Genomic DNA, 22,357 nt, shown 5'->3' on the forward strand with positions numbered 1-22,357 from the left:
ATAAATTGCAACGTATTATAGACAGCTTTAATAAAATCAAAAATGATAAGATTAAAACTAATTATGGTAGCCCTGAGGGGACGAAAGCCTAGTCTATCATAACTAGTATAAATTTTATGATTTATTTTTTAACATTCGTGGAAAGTTGTCTGTAAAAGGATGCTATACATGAAATTTTAGTATCTAAAATCCATAAAAAAATTTCATTCACTGTAATTATAAACCTGTTAAAATAATAAACTGTTGTTAACTGGATTTTATCCTGCGGAAAGAAATTAGATTTTTAATTTCAATTGAAATATTTATTCACAACTAACACTAATCATATATGAAGTTACAAATGAGAAAGTAGATTGTTATTAATTTTATGCCTTAACTCACTCAAATTTCTCCTAAAATTGCTTATCATATGGTTGTGTGAGAGTGTATATTGCGTTCCTTGATATTTTCTTCTTTTTTTTCGTGTTATTATTAGTGAAGCTACTCTATAGTTTACTTTGTCTGTTTGTCCGTCCGTAAGTCAGCCAGTCAGTCCGTCAGTCAGTCAGTCAGCCAGTCAGTTCGTAACGCTATGGGGGAAGCGTGATTTTCTCGGCTCCTATTCAAAATAGACAGCTGAAATTTTTAAGGATCAAATAAATTTTAATCCCATTCAGTAAGATACCTAGATTTGCACATTATTATGTATTTTAAGAAGGTTTCGTGATTTATTTTATCAAGTTTAATTCTTATTTTTTATGGCATTTTTTCTGGACGTCCATGCATATTTTTTTTGGCTACGTTACTTATGACAACAAGAAGTTTACTAACCTATTGAAATAAAAGGCTTATATTAATTGTCGATTTCTCATATTGCTTGTTCCCTAACTTTAAAACAAGAACAATTATGTCAATAACTAGAATAGCAAAAAAAGGAAAAATTCAAATATTAAAATCAAACTGTAAAGTTAAAGGCACCATCCCCTCGTTATTTGTTTGCCCCACGATCCTCCCTTCTCCTGCCATTTTAAACTGGATAGTTCCCAAAATAAAATAAAATTTCTATATCCCCGAATCTGTGTTTAATTTAAGTTAGTTATATTTTTAATTGCTTAAATCCGCCAATGAATAAAAGTTTTGACTAATTTGCGTCAGTATATCAGTCAGGCATACATACAAATTTAATTTAGAGAAGCTTTGCTTTCTAAAAATCTTAATGTCTAATAGTCAAAGCCACGCATATATACTTTAGTAAACAATAATTTCTCACGGAATTGGTTCAATAATCATTAGAGGTTATAATGTAACAGTAGACTTTCACTTAAAATTAAAATGTTATACAGTTGGTATGCAATATCCTTAGAACTCTGTCATAAATGAACTTTTTTATATTCCTACTTGCACCATGACGTAGCATTTTAGATAAAAATTAGAAATTTTGAAGATTTTCTTTTGGTTGTTAACAGTTCGTGTAATTTTTCTTATGATTGTTTTAAACCTCAAAAGAGACTTTTTAGTGATGTAAATCTCTAGTGTCTTATTGATTTCAAACTTGGCATAATGATTCCTATAACAGTTTGGTATAATTAAAAGATAATAAGCATAGTGACTTTATAATCATTTACCGAAATTCTAATGTGTACACAAAACATGATGATCTTTTAGCTTTTTCATAAACACATTTTTATATTATATTATTTTATAATAAGAAGGGCCAGTCTGTACGTAACGGCTAGCTCTTATTTTTAAAAGCGAAGCTTTTCTATAATTAGGGTCGGTCCGTCCGTACGTCCGTAACGGATAACTTTTTCCGTTAATTTAGGCATGTTAGAATTGTCCTATCGATTTCAAATTTTGCATGGTGATTCCTTTAGTAGTTAGGTACGATTTAGAAAGCGTAGCAACTCTATAATCATTACCAAAATGTCCGTACGTCCATTGTAAACATGTTGATTTTTATACATTTTTAACAACAAATTTTTTGTGATCTAATCATCTGATTGATCTGATTTTTGTAATCAAGTCCTAAAAATGTAAGTATGTCCATAAACATTATCCTGTATCAAGCAGTTTTTCAACAAATTTTTTGCTTCAACTCTTATACATTTATATCCTGATTATTCAGTTCTGACACTATACAAGTGTTAATGACCGTTTGTCCTACAGTTTCAGTGCTTCGCATTTATGGATGTTGTCATTCTTGTTTAGACTTAAATTGTTGAATATTGAATGTGTTGTTACTTTATAATTGTCAATGTTTGTTTGTCTGTCTTATTTGTTGAGCGTCGCTTTTAACTGTGTTGTCATCCTTGTTTGAATATTAGTTCCCATGGTTATCAGGAACAATATTATGAGCGAATCATCAAGTCTTTAAATGTAAGCATATACATGTATATTAAGCATCCTTTATTATAATTATGTTGAATAATAAATGTTTTTTTTATTTTTATGAATTTCAAAAGCGAATCTATAATTATGTCAGGTCCGTCTGTACGTCCGTCCGTAACGGATAGCTCATTTCGTTTATTTATACATGTTAGAACTGTCCTATCGATTTCAAACTTTGCATGGCGATCCCTGTAGTAGTTTAGAAACCGTACCAACTCTATACTCGTTACCAGAATATCTGTTTTTAATTATGTTGATTTTTAACGTTTTAACATCATAGTTTTATGTTATATAATCTGATTGATCTAATTTTTGTAATACTGATTCCTAGATCCATAAGGAACAATGTTATAAGCGCAGCTTTTATGTATATAATCAAGTATTATAATGTAAGCATATCTATATTATGCATCATTTATTATAATAATGTTGAATTATGAATGCGTTGCTTTTTCATTGTTTAATTTTATGCATTTTTAAAAGTGAACCACTTCTAAAATTAGGTTAGGCCCGTCTGTCCGTCCGTCCGTCCGTCCGTAAATTATAGCTCATTTCGTTTGTATAAATGTAAGAATTGCCAATTTCAAACTTTCCAACTTGCTGATTTCTATATTGAATAGATACGATTTGGAAAGCGTTATTAACTCTATTATCGCTGCCATCGTCCATTAAACTGTTTTTAACCTATTTTTTTTATCATATATTAAAATATACTATGACACCACTAGAATCAGACTGCAGAGCCCAAATTTGAATTAAGTCCCCAATAAACTTTTTTTGGGGGATTTAAAAATCAATTTTATATGTTGCTGTGATCATTTTGATGGAAGCAAAAGCATTTTTTAGTTTGGGGTTAAATTGTTTCTTACAGAACAATTTGATGTGATTCAGATTATATCAATACAATAATAAAAACTCTACTCTGTTCGATGCAAATAATTTTTTTCTAAAACAATAATTTATATAGAAGAAATTTAACATTAAAATAAAACATATTATTCTGAAGTCTGAACCAATTAGAAGTCTCGTTTCATTTCAGTTTTTTACAATTCAAAAAAGAGTGTTTTCACAAAGTGACTTATTTCCAATGTAGTAAAATAATTTTTATTTAATTAAAATGAAAAGAATGAAAACTATACACATAAAAGATACATGCTTTTTTAAAATATTTAAAAAAATAAGTTTGAATTATCTTATATTTTATCATATTTGTATATGTGACAAAAAAAAATGTGTTGTATTGCGTAAACATTTGTTGTCATTTTCACTATTTAACCCTTTACAGCCAATTTTTTTGTGTTTTAAATAAGTGATGGAAAACAAGCACGATAAAGTTAATTCATTGATATATTGTAAAGAATTAAGTTTTTAATAATTAATTTAGATGAATTCAAAAGGCCTAATTTTACTCTATACCAGAATACTATATATATGAAGCAAAACACTCTAAAAGCTACGAATTTTACCCAAATAAAAAAAGACCTTTTGCTCTGATCAAAAAAGACCACAGCAACAGTAAAATTAATTTTTAAATCCCCTCAAAAAAGTTTATTGGGGACTTAATTCAAATTTAGGCTCTGCAGTTTAATTCTACTGGTGTCATAGTATATTTTTGATATATGTTTTAAAAATAGGTTAAAAACAGTTTAAAAACATGCTCATTCTAACTTCTACGAAAACAACTTTTGTATGATAATATTATTATATTCATCTGATTTTTCGAATGATGATTTCTAGGACATATTCTGCAATTACACAATTTTGCAACAATCAAGGGGACTTTTCTTTTTAAATTTTTTATTTTAAATAGCTAGTCAGCGTTTTACGTAAGTAGAAGATGTAAAATTTTCCATAGAATTTAGATATGCAATCGTTTTTTTGTAGACCTCTTATTTTCTAAGTAATTTAAGTTTAAAAAAAAATAAAATAAATAAGTGGGTTTTAAGGTACTAGAACGCAACAAAAAAAAATAGAAGGTATATATGAACCCATATTTTTTATGCCTTTGTTAGGATACATTTATGTTCAAAGTTTTGATTAAACCGAGGTTTTAAAAATCTATTTTTTCAGAATTCAAAAAGTAAGACGTCAAATTAAAGAACACAGTAAAAGTCGGACTGATTATGACGTAACTAAAAAAATTAGCCAATGAGAGGCCATTATTGACCAATGGTATGATTTATAGTGGCCTCTCATTGGCTAATTTTCTTTACGTCATAATCAGTCCGACACTTTTACTGTTTCAAATTAAAGATCTCACTATTTTTGTTCATATTGGCAATTTTCTTCTTTTTTTATTGAGTTTTAGAACCTTAAAACCGACTTAATTATTTTTTTAAAACTTAAATTACTTAAAAAATAAGAGGTCAAATAAACCTAGTGCATATCTAAATTCTATGGAAAATTACTTACTAAAACACCGACTAGCTATTTAAAATAAAACTTTAAAAAGTTAAGACACCTTCTTTAGGTACAATATGAATGTTCTCCTGATTAAGTTCTGACACTTTACAAGAGTTACTGCTTGTTTGTACTTCCTTCTTATGTTAGATCTTCACTTTTATGGATGTTGTCATCCTTGTTTTAATTTTGATGAATTATTTCAGAAAGATATAAATGCTCTTAATATGAATAAGTTCCTAACAAGTTTATTGTTTTTAACATGTCTGTATAAAACATTTGCACAAGAAAAGGTAAAATATCTACTCTAAGATTAGGGTTTGTCCGTACGTCAGTCCTTTATTCTGGAAGCAAACATATTTCTGATTTTAAGGTTTTAGGCGTGTTAGAATTCATATATCGATCTTAAACTTTGAAAAAAATTTACTTCTAATGCATAGGCATGATTAAACCAGTTTATAATAAAAAAGATTCATAACGATTAATCATAACTATCCTCGTTTTATTTAGACAAAAATTCTCGTCTTTGGAGGAAATGGTATGATAGGTAAATATATCTTTGATATTATAATTATTTCATTTGGATCTTAGTGACATTAAAATATTTCATTGACATTTACTTATTCTTTATCCGCTACATGTCCGGTAGATGATCTTTTCGAATCACCTACAAATCGAATTAGGGTTTGTTGTCTATTTGGCCAAATATTGTTTTACTTTATCTATTACTAGCGGCTACGCCTCTAGAGTTCTCTATGGGGCACTTAAGGGGAGGGGGGTTTGATTTTGCAACTAATTTTTTTAATATTTTAGATATAAAAAAAGTAAAAAATTTTACGGGAGGGGATTTTTTTTGTAAAGGAGAACCATAATGGTCCAGTGGTCTACGATGGATACTCAGACTCACTATACTCACTTATAAGTTTATTTTTAGGTAGCTGTGTCATTGATAGACTTAGAAAGACAGAAAAATATGATATCACCATAGTCACAAGGAAAACATTCAAAGATACCTTTATAAAAATAATTCTTGGAACTTTGGAAAGGTTAATTAAGGTTTAGGGCTTTACTTTTAGCAGAAGTGAGGTGAAGAGTAACTACCCCCCCCCCCCCCTTCTAGTTTTTTCAATGTCATTTTTTTGTAGGTAAGATAGAGAGCTGTAACTTCATGACTTTTCAAGTTTAGTAATTATACGTCGGCAAGAGTTGATTTTATAAGGATAGCTGGTCTGTGTCGGTCGTGTCGTGGTGTCTGGTCAAAGTCGGTTAGGTGGCATCAAATTTAGATGAAATTCTAAATAAATCTTAATTTCTACATTATGACTTTTTTATGACCGTTTGACCGTTTGACCGCTCCATGACCGATTTTAAGACCGATTTTTTGTCCAGCTTTTACTATAGACATACATCATGAATATCGTGGCTTCTATTACAGCAAGAGCTTAATGTTTCTTATTCTATTTATTGAACTATGATCGGATTGAATTGTTTTAATGCTCAGAAATAACTGGCATTGGGACTCTGAAACAAGGTAAAGTTGTGAAATTATTTCTTCCTACCACTGCTATGTCAGGTGTGCCTCATTAATAGTTAGAGTAGAGGGAATGCCTTGGCCCATAAACAGGCCCAACTCATTAACATGCACAGTTTGGACTTCTTAGACAAATATCGTGTAATCAAATGGTTGGTTGTTTATTGGATGTTACTCAATCTAATCAATCCATACGAGATAATTAAGCTAAATGGGAATGCATTGGCACATAGAAGCACAAATCAATACTATGTGCATTTAATGACTTTCATATGATTAATAAAATATCCTGTTTATGTACCTTAAAACATGAGTTGGTGAATTTTTAAATTTTTTTTTTAATCTACTGTGTTTAATTTAGGATAAAGCCTTATGTAACTCAGTACACCTGTAATAGAGATTATCAACCTCCATGTATGGTAGATAAGGTAAGCATATGAGACTCAGTATACCTGTAATAGAGATTATCAACCTCCATGTTTGGTAGATAAGGTAACCATATGAGACTCAGTATACCTGTAATAGAGATTATCAACCTCCATGTATGGTAGATAAGGTAAGCATATGAGACATAGTATACCTGTAATAGAGATTATCAACCTCCATGTATGGTAGATAAGGTAACCATATGAGACTCAGTATACCTGTAATATAGATTATCAACTTCCCTGTATGGTAGATAAGGTAAGCATATGAGACTCAGTATACCTGTAATAGAGATTATCAACTTCCCTGTATGGTAGATAAGGTAAGCATATGAGACTCAGTATACCTGTAATAGATATTATTAACTTTCCTGTATGGTAGATAAGGTAAGCATATGAGACTCAGTATACCTGTAATAGAGATTATGAACCTCCATGTATGGTAGATAAGGTAAGCATATGAGACTCAGTATACCTCTAATAGAGATTATCAACTTCCCTTTATGGTAGATAAGGTAAGCATATGAGACTCAGTATACCTCTAATAGAGATTATCAACCTTCTTGTATGGTAGATAAGGTAAGCATATGAGACTCAGTATATCTGTAATATATATTATCAACTTCCCTGTATGGTAGATAAGGTAAGCATATGAGGCTCAGTATATCTGTTATAGATATTATCAACTTCCCTGTATGGTAGATAAGGTAAGCATATGTGACTCAGTATACCTGTAATAGAGATTATCAACTTCCCTGTATGGTAGATAAGGTAAGCATATGAGACTTAGTATACCTCTAATAGAGATTATCAACCTTCTTGTATGGTAGATAAGGTAAGCATATGAGACTCAGTATATCTGTAATATATATTATCAACCTCCCTGTATGGTAGATAGGGTAAGCATATGAGACCCAGTATACCTGTAATAGAGATAATCAACTTCCCTGTATGGTAGATAAGGTAAGCATATGAGACTCAGTATACCTGTTATAGAGATTATCAACTCCCCTGTATGGTAGATAAGGTAAGCATATGAGACTCAGTATACCTCTAATAGAGATTATCAACCTTCATGATTGGTAGATGAGGTAAGCATATGAGACTCAGTATACCTGTAATAGAGATTATCAACCTCCATGTTTGGTAGATAAGGTAACCATATGAGACTCAGTATACCTGTAATAGAGATTATCAACTTCCCCGTATGGTAGATAAGGTAAGCATGTGAGACTCAGTATACCTATAACAGAGATTATCAACCTCCCTGTATGGTAGATAAGGTAACCATATGTGACTAAGTATACATGTAATAGAGATTATCAACCTCCAATTTTTAGGAGTCTCAGACTTTGGGGACTGGCTTAAAGGGAACATGCAAGAATTTAGCAGTTTCTAACCAATTATGAATGACGTCACGCAAAATCATGCATAATCTTGCGGCAAACTAGCGCGTCAACAAAAAGATAAACAATAACAAGCAGACAGAATATTTTGATTTTGAAAATTATTTTATAAATTGAATCATTACATTTTTTATATCTAATTCTTGTTTAATGTTAATTCATTCCGATTAGTGCGTTGTAGAAAGAAATTATATTAAGATTATTAGTTATTATGAGCAAAGCCTTCCTATGATTAGGTCCCGCACATTTGTACATCCGTAACGGTTAGCTCTTTTCGTTACTTTAGACATGTTAGATGTTTCTTATTGTTTTAATGTAAAGGCAAAAGTTTTTTGTCTTTAGCTTAATATTTCTGTAATTAATGATCCGATTAATTTCAAAATTTTAGGGAAAATTCACGAAGTCCTGAGTTGTTCAAGGTTTGTTTATCATTAAAATCTCAAGATGGTGTTATTTTATTTTTCTGTCCTGGATGCTAGGAGCGCAGCTACCAGTTATCCTAAGATATGTTACTTAAACCTTAAGATCTTTAAAATTAAGATGTACTTATGTTCTCAACTATTTTATTTATGTAGTATCAAATTTTGACGCAAGGTATCTCATTTTTATTTCGTTAAATGAAATAACTTGAGTTCTGTAGGAAGGTAATTGTTTTAGTAAGTTTTGTAATATAAATATTTAAAGGCTTTTTCATGTCTAAGCTTTTTAATAAATACAATAAAAAAATTTGGGTAAAAGATTTTTAAAAGTAAAATGGTATGTTTCCATAATTTTCCGAAGTTTAAATAATAACAATTATGGAAATGAATTGTAAACAAGGGTTTTGATCTCTAGAATCAAAGGCTTGTAGTAAAGCATCAGTTCAAGGATGGTGCATTTCGAATTAAAAACAATTCAAAAAGTCAAAAATTTCCACTAAAGGTTGCTATATTGCAAATACTTGTTTTATCTGGAAATATCTGGGTTTTCAACATTAAAGGGTCACAACTATAAAATTGAATTAACTGCCCATTGTCCCCTCCCTTACTCCCTGATATGAGACTCAGTATTCTATGTATAAAGGCCAAATATTACATATTATCGTTTTTTTCTTGGTTAAATCATCATTTTATTATTAAGGACGCCGTAGACTGTGATTCAAACGCCATTAGACAGTGCCCAGACCTTGTTCAATTCATTAATGAAACTTCTAAATTTGACTACCTTATTGATTTTTCAACGTAAGTACTTAAAATTAAATTTTTGTTAATTATATTGCCTTTCTGTATGTAAATTTGTATGCTTTGTGATAAATATTTTTTTAGCTTATATAAGAGGTAGAAAGCAAAAGTCATTTATTTTAACAATCAATATATTTCATTCCTCTCACCCAGTCATTTATATATCCTTTTAGGACTCCTTGCACTCCAAAAGGCTTGAATGTTAATGTCAAAAATACTCACAAGATGTCTCCATTATAGATTTCATCCAAAATGGATCAATGATAATGTGGAGGTTATGACAGAGAAGATTGGACTCTACATATACATAAGCACAGATTCAGTGTATGAGGTGATATTTCATTTCTCCTTGGCGTGGGGCTCGTCTAAGTGTCATTAGTGCCGGTCTGTCCCTAATACCTATTTATAATCTTACCATGATTATTTTATCTGTCTATAATCTCAGGGAATTGAGGGAACATCATACTCTACATTTTACTGTTCCATTGTTCTCTCCTTCTCGGCCTAAAAACTTTGGGGACGTTTGTTATATCTTGATTGTTTTTTTTATTGGATTTTTGTCCAATACTGTTATATTCCTTTTAATGGGGGGTGTAATATTTCTTACCCACTTCCGTTAAGTTACAGCACAAAACAAGTTTTACTCCAAGTGGCGTACCATAATATATCCAGAGCTGGATCTTTAAATGTGTAGCCATTGCCGTAGCCATAGTCGTAGCTGTAGCTGTTCCGTCGCCACTGCCAGTACTGCCAATAAAACATGGATTTTTAAATGTTTGAAGTTTTTAGGTATTATTAATATTTTTTTCCTTCATATTTTTACCAAAAATTTAAAAAGTGATTGTGATTTAAAGATGCATAGCCAATTTGATTTAAAGATTAGTTATTCGGTTAGTGGCTGTACCTCTGGCCACGGCTACAGCAACGGCTACACATTTAAAGATCAAGCCCAGATTTTCAACAATTTCAAATGGAATTTAGTGAATCACAGCACCTAGATAAAACCCAATGCAAGCATGTTTAATACTGTTTTGCCTGTTAAAAAAATGCTTCTCTTAAAACATATTTATTTGCTCTCAAAAATATTATACACTATGCAGTTTATTTATGAAACTTATGTTTTATCATTTTTATTAATTACAGGTGTGTAACAAAAAACCTGACTGGGAAAGAACCAAAGAAACTGATGCTATCAGACCAACAGACCAATCTGAGGTAAATTAACTTACTGACTCCTAAAGAAGTAATAGAATGTTTTTCTGTCTGTCGAACAACAGATATAAATATAAAGTTAAAATAAAGTTAAATAAAGTTATAAATATAAAGTTAAATATTAAATATGGCATCTGCTGCTTTCACAACTGCAGATTGCCATTTAGAATTGTGGTGTAGTTGCAAAGTTTTTACTGACTACCTCTGGGTGTATTGACAACTAGCTGCGTTGCATCTTTATTTGTTGGACTAATTGCAGCTCATGGAATGCAGCAAAAAATTATATCTTTAATCATTATATCTATTTATATAAAGGAAAAAAAATTATTGTAATATTAATATTATAGGTACTATTTCTTAGGTAGAAAAAGGGCTTCAGGCAAATTCTTATGGACATTTTAAACTTGCTGCAGAAGAGGCTTTAGGTAATCTTTAACCATATATTTTAATATAGGTTGATAGAATCAATATTGATGTTTAAAGAATTTTCAAGGGATATGATCCTCCAAAATAATTATTCAGAAAAGTAACATTTAAACAAGGTAGCTACTTTGTGAAGGCAGGCCAACTTAATTCATTTCTGGGAAAAAATTTTCACTTTTCATTGAAATTTTCATTTTTTTGTAGAAGAGTTGCACAAATCTATGGGTCTGCAATATGTTTCCATAAGAATAGCTGATGTTATTGGAGCTAGGGACACTACAGAGAGGTAATCAACTTATAGATCTAATTATGGAGGTCTATAATATATCTCCATAAGAATAGCTGATGTTATTGGAGCTAGGGACACTACAGAGAGGTAATCAACTTATAGATCTAATTATGGAGGTCTATAATATATCTCCATAAGAATAGCTGATGTTATTGGAGCTAGGGACACTACAGAGAGGTAATCAACTTATAGATTTAATTATGGAGGTCTATAATATATCTCCATAAGAATAGCTGATGTTATTGGAGCTAGGGACACTACAGAGAGGTAATCAACTTATAGATCTAATTATGGAGGTCTATAATATATCTCCATAAGAATAGCTGATGTTATTGGAGCTAGGGACACTACAGAGAGGTAATCAACTTATAGATCTAATTATGGAGGTCTATAATATATCTCCATAAGAATAGCTGATGTTATTGGAGCTAGGGACACTACAGAGAGGTAATCAACTTATAGATTTAATTATGGAGGTCTATAATATATCTCCATAAGAATAGCTGATGTTATTGGAGCTAGGGACACTACAGAGAGGTAATCAACTTATAGATCTAATTATGGAGGTCTATAATATATCTCCATAAGAATAGCTGATGTTATTGGAGCTAGGGACACTACAGAGAGGTAATCAACTTATAGATCTAATTATGGAGGTCTATAATATATCTCCATAAGAATAGCTGATGTTATTGGAGCTAGGGAAACTACAGAGAGGTAATCAACTTATAGATCTAATTATGGAGGTCTATAATATATCTCCATAGGAATAGCTGATGTTATTGGAGCTAGGGACACTACAGAGAGGTAATCAACTTATAGATCTAATTATGGAGGTCTATAATATATCTCCATAAGAATAGCTGATGTTATTGGAGCTAGGGACACTACAGAGAGGTAATCAACTTATAGATCTAATTATGGAGGTCTATAATATATCTCCATAAGAATAGCTGATGTTATTGGAGCTAGGGACACTACAGAGAGGTAATCAACTTATAGATCTAATTATGGAGGTCTATAATATATCTCCATAAGAATAGCTGATGTTATTGGAGCTAGGGACACTACAGAGAGGTAATCAACTTATAGATCTAATTATGGAGGTCTATAATATATCTCCATAAGAATAGCTGATGTTATTGGAGCTAGGGACACTACAGAGAGGTAATCAACTTATAGATCTAATTATGAAGGTCTATAATATATCTCCATAAGAATAGCTGATGTTATTGGAGCTAGGAACACTACAGAGAGGTAATCAACTTATATCTAATTATGGAGGTCTATAATATATCTCCATAAGAATAGCTGATGTTATTGGAGCTAGGGACATTACAGAGAGGTAATCTACTTATATCTAATTATGGAGGTCTGTAATATATCTCCATAAGGATAGCTGATGTTATTGGAGCTAGGAACATTACAGAGAGGTAATCATCTTATATCTAATTATGGAGGTCTGTAATATATCTCCATAAGGATAGCATATGTTATTGGAGCTAGGGACACTACAGAGAGGTAATCAACTTATATCTAATTATGGAGGTCTATAATATATCTCCATAAGAATAGCTGATGTTATTGGAGCTAGGGACACTACAGAGAGGTAATCATCTTATATTTAATTATGGAGGTCTATAATATATCTCCATAAGAATAGCTGATGTTATTGGAGCTAGGGACACTACAGAGAGGATCAACTTATATCTAATTATGGAGGTCTATAATATATCTCCATAAGAATAGCTGATGTTATTGGAGCTAGGAACATTACAGAGAGGTAATCATCTTATATCTAATTATGGAGGTCTGTAATATATCTCCATAAGGATAGCATATGTTATTGGAGCTAGGGACACTACAGAGAGGTAATCAACTTATATCTAATTATGGAGGTCTATAATATATCTCCATAAGAATAGCTGATGTTATTGGAGCTAGGGACACTACAGAGAGGTAATCATCTTATATTTAATTATGGAGGTCTATAATATATCTCCTTAAGAATAGCTGATGTTATTGGAGCTAGGGACACTACAGAGAGGATCAACTTATATCTAATTATGGAGGTCTATAATATATCTCCATAAGAATAGCTGATGTTATTGGAGCTAGGGACACTACAGAGAGGTAATCAACTTATATCTAATTATGGAGGTCTATAATATATCTCCATAAGAATAGCTGATGTTATTGGAGCTAGGGACACTACAGAGAGGTAATCAACTTATAGATCTAATTATGGAGGTCTATAATATATCTCCATAAGGATAGCTGATGTTATTGGAGCTAGGGACACTACAGAGAGGTAATCAACTTATATCTAATTATGGAGGTCTATAATATATCTCTATAAGAATAGCTGATGTTATTGGAGCTAGGGACACTACAGAGAGGTAATCAACTTATATCTAATTATGGAGGTCTATAATATATCTCCATAAGAATAGCTGATGTTATTGGAGCTAGGGACACTACAGAGAGGTAATCAACTTATAGATCTAATTATGGAGGTCTATAATATATCTCCATAAGGATAGCTGATGTTATTGGAGCTAGGGACACTACAGAGAGGTAATCAACTTATATCTAATTATGGAGGTCTATAATATATCTCTATAAGAATAGCTGATGTTATTGGAGCTAGGGACACTACAGAGAGGTAATCAACTTATATCTAATTATGGAGGTCTATAATATATCTCCATAAGGATAGCTGATGTTATTGGAGCTAGGGACACTACAGAGAGGTAATCAACTTATATCTAATTATGGAGGTCTGTAATATATCTCCATAAGGATAGCTGATGTTATTGGAGCTAGGGACACTACAGAGATTTTAGATTTGTTGGTTACATAAGACTTTTAAGACCTATTAATAATGCTGTAACACTTCTAAAGGTTTAATTGTATGATGAATTAAATTTAGTTTTGCTTAGATTTTGGATTCACCAAATGTGGCTAGAATTTTATGATGTCATCAATAGACCTCTTCAAATACCTGAAACTGTTGAAAAAAAGGTAAACATAAAAATAAAGTATGTAGATAACAGAAATATTAAGCTCCTTTCAGTCCTTATAAAAAATGACGTCATACAATACAAATTATCAATGATAGGCCAGTATTACGTCATTTTTTATAAAAAGCTTCACGAATATGCCATAGAATCAATAACGAAAATTTCAAGAAAATTGATCTCTTTTCAGAAAAGTTCTCTGACTTATGTGGAAGACATTGCAACTGCCATTGAACTAATTATCAAAAAAGGGCCATCTTGTTATAATCAGGTTAAAATTTTTTTTAGTAGCGAAGCGAAGTAGGAAACGTGATTTTCTAGGCTCCTATAAAAGATAGAAGGCTGAAAGTTTCAGAGATTAAACATGCTAACATTCTTCATATTTTCACCAAGTTTCATAAATTAACTGTGGTGCTAGATCGATTCCTAGATTTTTAATATTTCATGATTTTCTTTATTCATATTCGAGATAGACGGCTGATATTTTTAAAGATTAAATAAATTCACAATTTACAACCTCACAAAGTCTCATAAAGATTTGATTCTTGGTTGAGGTGCTAGATTGATTCCTAGATTTTACGTTATAAATCTTACAAGGTTTCGTGATTTTTTTAGTTTATTTTTTATGAAACTGCTCTATAGTTATTTTTTTCCGAATATCCATCCATAATTTTTGAGCTTCGCTACTTATGGATGTTGTCATCCTTGTTGGTACCTTTTTTTTTACAAACAAATTGACAATTCAGTTTATCTGTTTGTCCGTCAGTCGGTCATTGCTTTGAGGGAAATGTGATTTTTCTCTGCTGCTTTTTAAGATAGGCGGCCGATTTTTTTACGAAGATTCCCCATTCCAATAAGCTTTCAGCTCAGTATGTAATTTCCTTTTCCGCCAGTCTATCAGTCATACTTCAAAATATATTTTTTTTTATATATAAAAAAAAGTGATATTTCGTTATATTTTCTCTAATATATTTCTATTCTTGAGTTTAACAAATGCTTTTAAAATCTCCTTGTCCGTGTTCCCGTCTAGGATTTTTTTGTGATTCGATACATAAAGATGTTGTCATCTTTGTTTTTTTCTTCATATTTTTATGGATAAACCTAATATTTTTTTTATTTTTTAGGCCTACAACATTGCCATGATAGAAGAATTTACACTTACTGAGATTGTTCTAAAAATTGCTAAATTATTGAATGTTGAAAATGTAATTATTTTTTCTGAATCCAAAGTTTCAAAACCTTTCTAAATTATAGGGGTTTAATTTTTCTCCTTTTAATGTTGAAGTGAAAGGGTTAGTGAAGGGGGGAAAGATTAAGGTATAGGAAAGAGGAAGTGATAGGATATTACATAAAGAAAACAATAAGGATAGTTTAATGATAGGGGAGTGAATTAGTTCATTACAACCCCCTAACACTACAGAAGGACAGAAAGACACACACACTTAAAGAGTAGCTTCGCTACTAAAATCGTCCTATTATGTAATATTGAAAGTTATCTATCTATTCAGGTAAAAACCGAGCTATCAGAGGAGCATGGATATTATGGTTATCCAACTGTTTTGCAGGGACCATTAGATATAACAAAGGTAAAACATCGACAAAACAGATCAAAGCAAATGTTAGTTTTTAGAAGCTAGGGCCTAAGCAGCATGTTGTGGACAAAGGCTTAAGGCAAAGATACTAAATTTAAGTACACCTATCTACACATACATTGTTTAAAATTTGGGGTTATTTAAACAAGTTGAAACCTTAAAGTATTTGAATAATAGTTTTCTTTTACACTAGCAGACAGATCGAAAATGGTAATAATATTTACCCAAAGATTCAATGCATGTCAATGAAGACAGCTAGCAAAAACAAGTATAGTGTATTCTATAGTTTAATACTTTATGTTATACCTTATTAATTAAACATATCTTTCACATACATAAACATGAATATCATATTTAAGAGAGAAAGAATTGTAAAAAATTATTGCAAAATCTATAAGTAGTATACTAATTAAGATAAAGTATGAAGAATAGAACAACAAAGTATCAAAAATTATACAAAAGAGTATATATACATACAGATAGACAGAGTTATGGATTCTAAGCTTTTTCAACATGCTTGGCGTCATGTTAAAGATTCCTAAATGTTAGTGTAATTATTGCATTTTCGATGTAAACATTCAATTTAAAAATTGTCATTTTATCAAAATCAAGAAACATCCATTATATTGATATAATCCAAATATATTTTCTTAGGCCATTGAAATGCTGGATTTCAAACCATCGGAACCTGATGTTGCTTTTAAAGAAACAATTGAATTCTACAAAAAGGCATTTATTGAGGTAAATTTATTAATTATTCTATTATTTTACTGTTCTGAACTAGTAACTTTAGGGCATGGATTTAATTCTCAAGACCACGCCCCATCTTGAAGCCAACTTTCCAATAGTTTTAAATTTTCTCTTTATCAGTATAAATTTTAGAACGATCTGTCTAGCTGTTTAGATCGACATAGATACATACAATGAGCATACTGTTTCTTTAGTTAAAATATTAGTTAATAGTTATTTCTTTCATCGTATTATAAACCGCTTTCCGCGGATACAGAATGTACAATTATAAGATTAAAACTAGCCCCGAGATGCCGAAGGCACGGGCTAAAAAAACTGGTTTTAATCTTATGATTGTACATTTTTATATTCGTAGAAAGGTGGATATAATACGATGCTAGACATAGTTTTTTCGTATGGATGAGAACCGGTTCCTATCTACCAGATTAGAATGAATACGAGAAAATTTCTTAATGCTTTTTTATTTAGTTTCCTGAACAAAGAGATGTGATAATTGAAGATGTAGCTGATTTTGCTGCAAATGTAAGTAGATATACTTGTTCTCACACTATTTAAATTCTGCCCGCTGCCGTGTCGAAGTGTCGGATTCAATCGTGGATAAAACCGTGTCATGCAAAAAATGGACCTTTAAGAGTAAGGAAAATTTTCTTGTCCAAAAATAGGCGTTAAAAATAGGACAGGTTAAAATATGACGATATGTTTTGATAACTATAGATATGAAAATTAATTTTGATTTAACCAATTAAATATTCACAAAACCTACATCAATGTAAAAGGAAATCTATTAAAAGTACAATCTAATCAGTGCCGTGCTCACGGCACATGCAGGGTAATTGGGAAGAACTTTCCAATTTCAATTTAAAAGGGGGGTTGTCAACATCCCTTTCTTGCATGTTTATGAATCTAATCCATGAAATAGAATTTGTATCAGACCAAATAATTATTTTAGCCTCTATCTATGGATGTTGCCATACTTCATTATATTGCTACTAGCGGCTTCGCCCATGGGGGGTGGAAAGTTTTTTTTTATTTTGGGGGGGGGGTGTCCGGTGCCCCCCCCCCCATCATTTTTAATTTTAGTTAAAAAATTATTTTTTGGGGGGGAGGGGGGGAATTCTAATTTTTTTTTTTTTGGGGGGGGGGGGTGAGGTTGTCCCAGCCTCCAAGAAAATAGTTATAAACCCGGGACCTATGAGAAGCTACACTGTTAAGGAGAACTCGATCGGTTCAGCGGTTAGCGAGATCCAGACACACTGACAAACAGACAAACATCCTGTTACTTTAGTATAAGGATAAAACTGAAGCATTCTCTTTATCGCCTATATAGCAAACCTCGCGAAGTCTGTCTGTCTTTATGTTTCTGTTCATGTCTACCTTTCTGTATGTCGATCTGTATTTAATTTAAAAATTGTTTAATTTTAGGATGATAAGATTTTAATCAGTCAAATTCTCTCCGCCGTTGACAGACGATTAACTGCCGAGGGAATTGTCGACAAAAGGTAATTTTTAGTACCGAAGCTACTGTAAAGTTCTCTTTGTTAGTCCGTCCATTAGTCCTTAACATACTTAAGTCTGTTCTGTAGTTTTCAAATTCTTAGGATACAGACATATAATCAGATAGAATACGTGATTTATTTTATAATCGTTTGGGCATATTAAAATTTTAACCTGTATTTGATAAACTTTGATGAGTAGGGTTATGAAATACTTTATCATATGTGGGAGGTTCAGGTAAACTTTATCGTGCGATTAGGGGGAGAGGGGAGGTATATCCAAGCATAAAGGGGAAAATATGCCTACCGCTTAGCGGTCAAAATGCCTAATTTAATTTGGTATATAAAAAAATGTTTTTGTGGTTAATCATATCAGTCATTTCAAGTATCAAAATGAAGACATCAGTAATATTTTGCTTCATTCTTGTAGGCATATCAACTATGCAAGCAAATCCTAGACGTCCGTCAGCCGGGGAAATATCTATTAAAGCTGGAGGTGCTAGCGGACCTCTTGGAAGTAGTGTTGGAGGTGTCAGCATCAAAGCTGGAGGAATTCGTGGCCGCAGAGAAGCAGAACCATACCTCAGGCGTCCAGCTGCTGGAGGTGTATCCATTAAAGCTGGAGGCGATAGAGGACCTTTGGGAGGTAGTGTTGGAGGTGTCAGCATCAAAGCTGGAGGAATTCGTGGCCGCAGAGAAGCTGAACCATTCCTCAGGCGTCCAGCTGCTGGAGGTGTATCCATTAAAGCTGGAGGCGCTAGAGGACCCTTGGGAGGTAGTTTTGGAGGTGTGAGTATCAAAGCTGGAGGTATTCGTGGTCGCAGAGAAGCTGAACCATTCCGAATGTTGTTGTCATTTTTGCTTTGAAATAAATATTCAAAATTAAAAATACTTATCATATGTATAAATTTATATTTAAACCTTATTATGTAAATATCTCTTTAATCTCTTGTTAAATTGGAAGCTTTTCTATCATTAGGGTCGGTCCGTTCGACCGTTTAGGCATGATAGAATTGTTTTATCGATTTGAAACTTGGAATGGTGATTCCTGTAATAGTTGGGTACGCTTAAGTAAGCGTGGCAACTTTATACTCGTTATGTCTTTACGTGTGTTTACAACATGTTAATTTTTTCAACGTTATATAATTTTCCTATTAATCTGATTTTGGAATACTGATTCCAAGGACAACAAAGTACAATGTAAGTGAGCATGTCTATAATCAAGTCCTAAAAATGTATGAATGAACCTATACAGTATATATATCCCATATTTATGCAGTTTTACAACAAATTTACTTACAATTCTTTTTGACCTACATTAGTATTCACGCTATTCAGTTCTGAGACACACTTCAAGTCAAGAACGTCCAAGTGGGGGGGAGGGGGTTGGGGGTTGATTATCTACCCAAACATTTTAATGTCTGGATTTCCTTGCTATAAGTGTTCATATTCGTTTGTATTACCGCTTCAGAGCTTAATTCTCTTTTATGGATGTTGTCATACTTGTTCACATAGGAAAAGTTACATTTTCTAACCCTGGAAAAGGCACAAAAAAAGACTTTTTTCTAGCTTGACAAGGATTTATTTTATTTCAGATTTCGCAAGCATGCTGAGCGTCTAAATAACGAAGTAGAGAAAGAAAAAGTTAAAGAAGAGCTTTAAATTCTGTGATTATTTACTGTTATAATATCTATGTTTAAATTGATCTTCCATCATTTTATGTATTTGTAAATATATGTGTAATTAATCTTTAAAAAGAGAGGGGTAGGTAGGTTTCTGGTAGAATCCGTAAAGGTTGTGTTATAAGTTAAAAACAGTAGTAGAACGATAAAAATGTATGTTAACTAAAAAAAAAAAAATTTTGTCTGTAGTTCTTTTTAATACGAAATACACATATTTAGTGAATATTATCGTTCTACTACTATTTTTAAGCCTTAAACACACACCTTTACGGATTCTACCAGAAACCTACGCCTCTCTTTGTAATAAATTTGTTATCTAAAATGTTAGTTTTTTTCAGCTACAGTTAGACAATCCAAGAAGCTATACTAAGTTAACCAGAGAGAGGGGACAATGAGCTATTTAGTACACTCGTCCCTAAAGTTAAAATAACGTTTTCGTATTCGTTGGCTTAACAACTTGGTCACTTTAGTTAATTTCGATTGGTTGATTAATTTACATAAGTGTTTAAATGTTTCAACCACTGATTGTAATCTGCAGAATGGGTAATTTTGAGTATCATCATTGGGAAAGTACATCAATTTATCGATCATTGTCTTACCCCTTTAGATCCTTGAAGTTAACAGTAATTCAGCCATTTATACATATATCATATTGCTATACTAAATTAGTTTATGGAAGTCATTTAAATTTTCATAGATTTTTTATCATTTTCCAATGATGATTAATAAAATAACACCTTTTGTGTTAAAATAAAAAGTAACGTCTAGTTTTAGATATAAATATCTATTAGAGGTCGGCAGCCCTTTGTGAATACTAACTTTAACAAGGATGACAACATCCATAAAAGCGAAGCACTGAAACGGTAGGACAAACGGACATTAACACCTGTATAGTGTCTGAACTGAATAATCATAATATAAAAGTATAAGAGTCGACGCAAAATTGTATGTAAATTTGTTGAAAAACTGCTTGATACAAAATAATGTTTATGGACATACTTACATTTTTAGGACTTGATTATAGAGTTGCTTCGCTTATAATATTGTTCTTTGTTGTCACAGGAATCAATATAGCAAAAATCAGATCAAACGGATAATTAGTTCACATAAAAATTTGCTTTTAAAAAAGTAGAAAAATCAACATGTTTAAAATGGACGTACGGGCATTCTGGTAATGATTATAAAGTTGCAACGCTTTTTAAATCTTACCTAACTACTACAGGAATCATCATGCAAAGTTTGAAATCGATAGGACAATTCTAACATGCCTAAATTAACGAATAAAAGCTATCTATCTCGGACGGACGGACGTACGGACCGACCCTAATTATAGAAAAGCTTCGCTTTTAAAAAATAAATATTTTTATGTTTTAATTATTTTCTCAAATAAATACCACGCGACTGCAGTAAAGTGCAGTTTTGTGCGTCTGACATGTCTTGATTTATATTGCTTTAAGAATAGATTTCCTATTCTAGATGATCAATCAAACACAATAATTCATTCATTTAAAAAAGGAATATCAAGCAGACAACGATTTACTTTAAAAATCATTTCACATATCACATATATCATTGATCTAATAAAGGGATTTATCATCTAAACTTTTTACGTATATTCCTTTTGAAAGTAGCATGGTGATTTGACAGTATTCTATGTGCAATAGTTTTTAGACATGTCTATAAATATGTCTACAATCAATATGAAAATAGAGACAAAGGTAGATTAATATGAAATACATCAATTCTTTCTTATTTAAAATTACGATATCTCTCTATGCACAACTTGAAATTATTTGTCATTTTCTTATTCAAGGAACTATGTCAAAGCCAAAGTTTTTCAGAAAACGGTTTCCTAATTCTTTGGGAACCAGTATAATTTACAGTACAATACAGTATAATTTAGTACTCTGATTTTCACAAAACAAAATCCATCAATAATGATTGCTGGACTCTGACTTATAAGTTAATTTAGATTGACAGGGGCTTCGCTCAATATAGGAAATACACATCACAGAGGTATCGGCCATAGACTCTATAGACTCAAAGGCATAAGGAAGGGTTGTTATAATTAATATAAAAATAAAACCATTTAAGTTTTTAATAAACGGCTATATTATAAAAATAATCATGAAAATAAATAAGAACAAATAATAACACTTAAATGCAACCAATACAACTAAGATCTTCCTTTACGCAATAAATTTTCAAACTACACAATAAATAGTGTTAAGACTTTACTGGTTTTAACTTGTGAATTCATTTTTTTTATGTATTTTTGTGTTATGTAACCCAAAATATTTAATTTATAAATTTCTTTCGTTTAATAGTACTAGATTTTGGATATTTTTATTTTAGCGAAGATTTCCCGCAAATATAGCCAGCAAAACAGTCCGTTTTTTTACGGATATGAGCCGTTTAAATTTAATTAAAAAATTTAGGCTACTGGCCTAACAATATTTTGCAATAGGACTCTCATAATGATTTATTTTCGCTATTCTTCGCTATTTTGAAATTAAATGTATTGTATTCATTTATAGACAATTTTCT

General features: G+C 31.4%; 1 protein-coding gene across 2 annotated transcripts; it reads left to right on the forward strand.

The window, feature by feature from the left end:
• The first annotated feature begins 4,962 nt into the window (after positions 1 to 4,962).
• On the forward strand, positions 4,963 to 19,885 carry LOC145323345 (uncharacterized). 2 transcript variants are annotated; one of them, XM_080165770.1, is made up of 18 exons: positions 4,963 to 5,060; positions 5,278 to 5,314; positions 5,702 to 5,760; positions 6,267 to 6,298; positions 6,660 to 6,726; positions 9,249 to 9,349; positions 9,590 to 9,680; positions 10,493 to 10,564; positions 10,923 to 10,986; positions 11,189 to 11,270; positions 14,216 to 14,297; positions 14,484 to 14,564; positions 15,418 to 15,498; positions 15,802 to 15,879; positions 16,540 to 16,626; positions 17,104 to 17,157; positions 18,058 to 18,134; positions 19,724 to 19,885. In XM_080165770.1, exons 1-18 carry the CDS (start codon positions 4,995 to 4,997, stop codon positions 19,788 to 19,790), a joined length of 1,278 nt encoding a protein of 425 aa, XP_080021896.1. In that variant the 5' UTR covers positions 4,963 to 4,994; the 3' UTR covers positions 19,791 to 19,885. The 2 variants fall into 2 exon arrangements, with proteins under 2 accessions (XP_080021896.1, XP_080021897.1); XM_080165771.1 differs by lacking the exons at positions 4,963 to 5,060; positions 5,278 to 5,314; positions 5,702 to 5,760; positions 6,267 to 6,298; positions 6,660 to 6,726 and adding an exon at positions 6,878 to 6,918.
• The last annotated feature ends 2,472 nt before the right edge of the window (positions 19,886 to 22,357 follow it).

Source organism: Acartia tonsa, chromosome 6 (genome assembly GCF_053477335.1).
Source record: "Acartia tonsa isolate MP-2025a chromosome 6, ASM5347733v1, whole genome shotgun sequence".
Taxonomy (NCBI): Eukaryota; Metazoa; Arthropoda; class Copepoda; order Calanoida; family Acartiidae; genus Acartia; species Acartia tonsa.

Excerpts from the sequence above, each read along its gene's own strand:
- LOC145323345 (XM_080165770.1), top strand. The coding sequence starts at position 4,995 with ATGAATAAGTTCCTAACAAGTTTATTGTTTTTAACATGTCTGTATAAA. Across the intron at positions 9,681-10,492 it reads GCACAGATTCAGTGTATGAG|GTGTGTAACAAAAAACCTGA; the intron begins GTGATATTTCAT and ends TATTAATTACAG. Across the intron at positions 18,135-19,723 it reads GAGGGAATTGTCGACAAAAG|ATTTCGCAAGCATGCTGAGC; the intron begins GTAATTTTTAGT and ends ATTTTATTTCAG.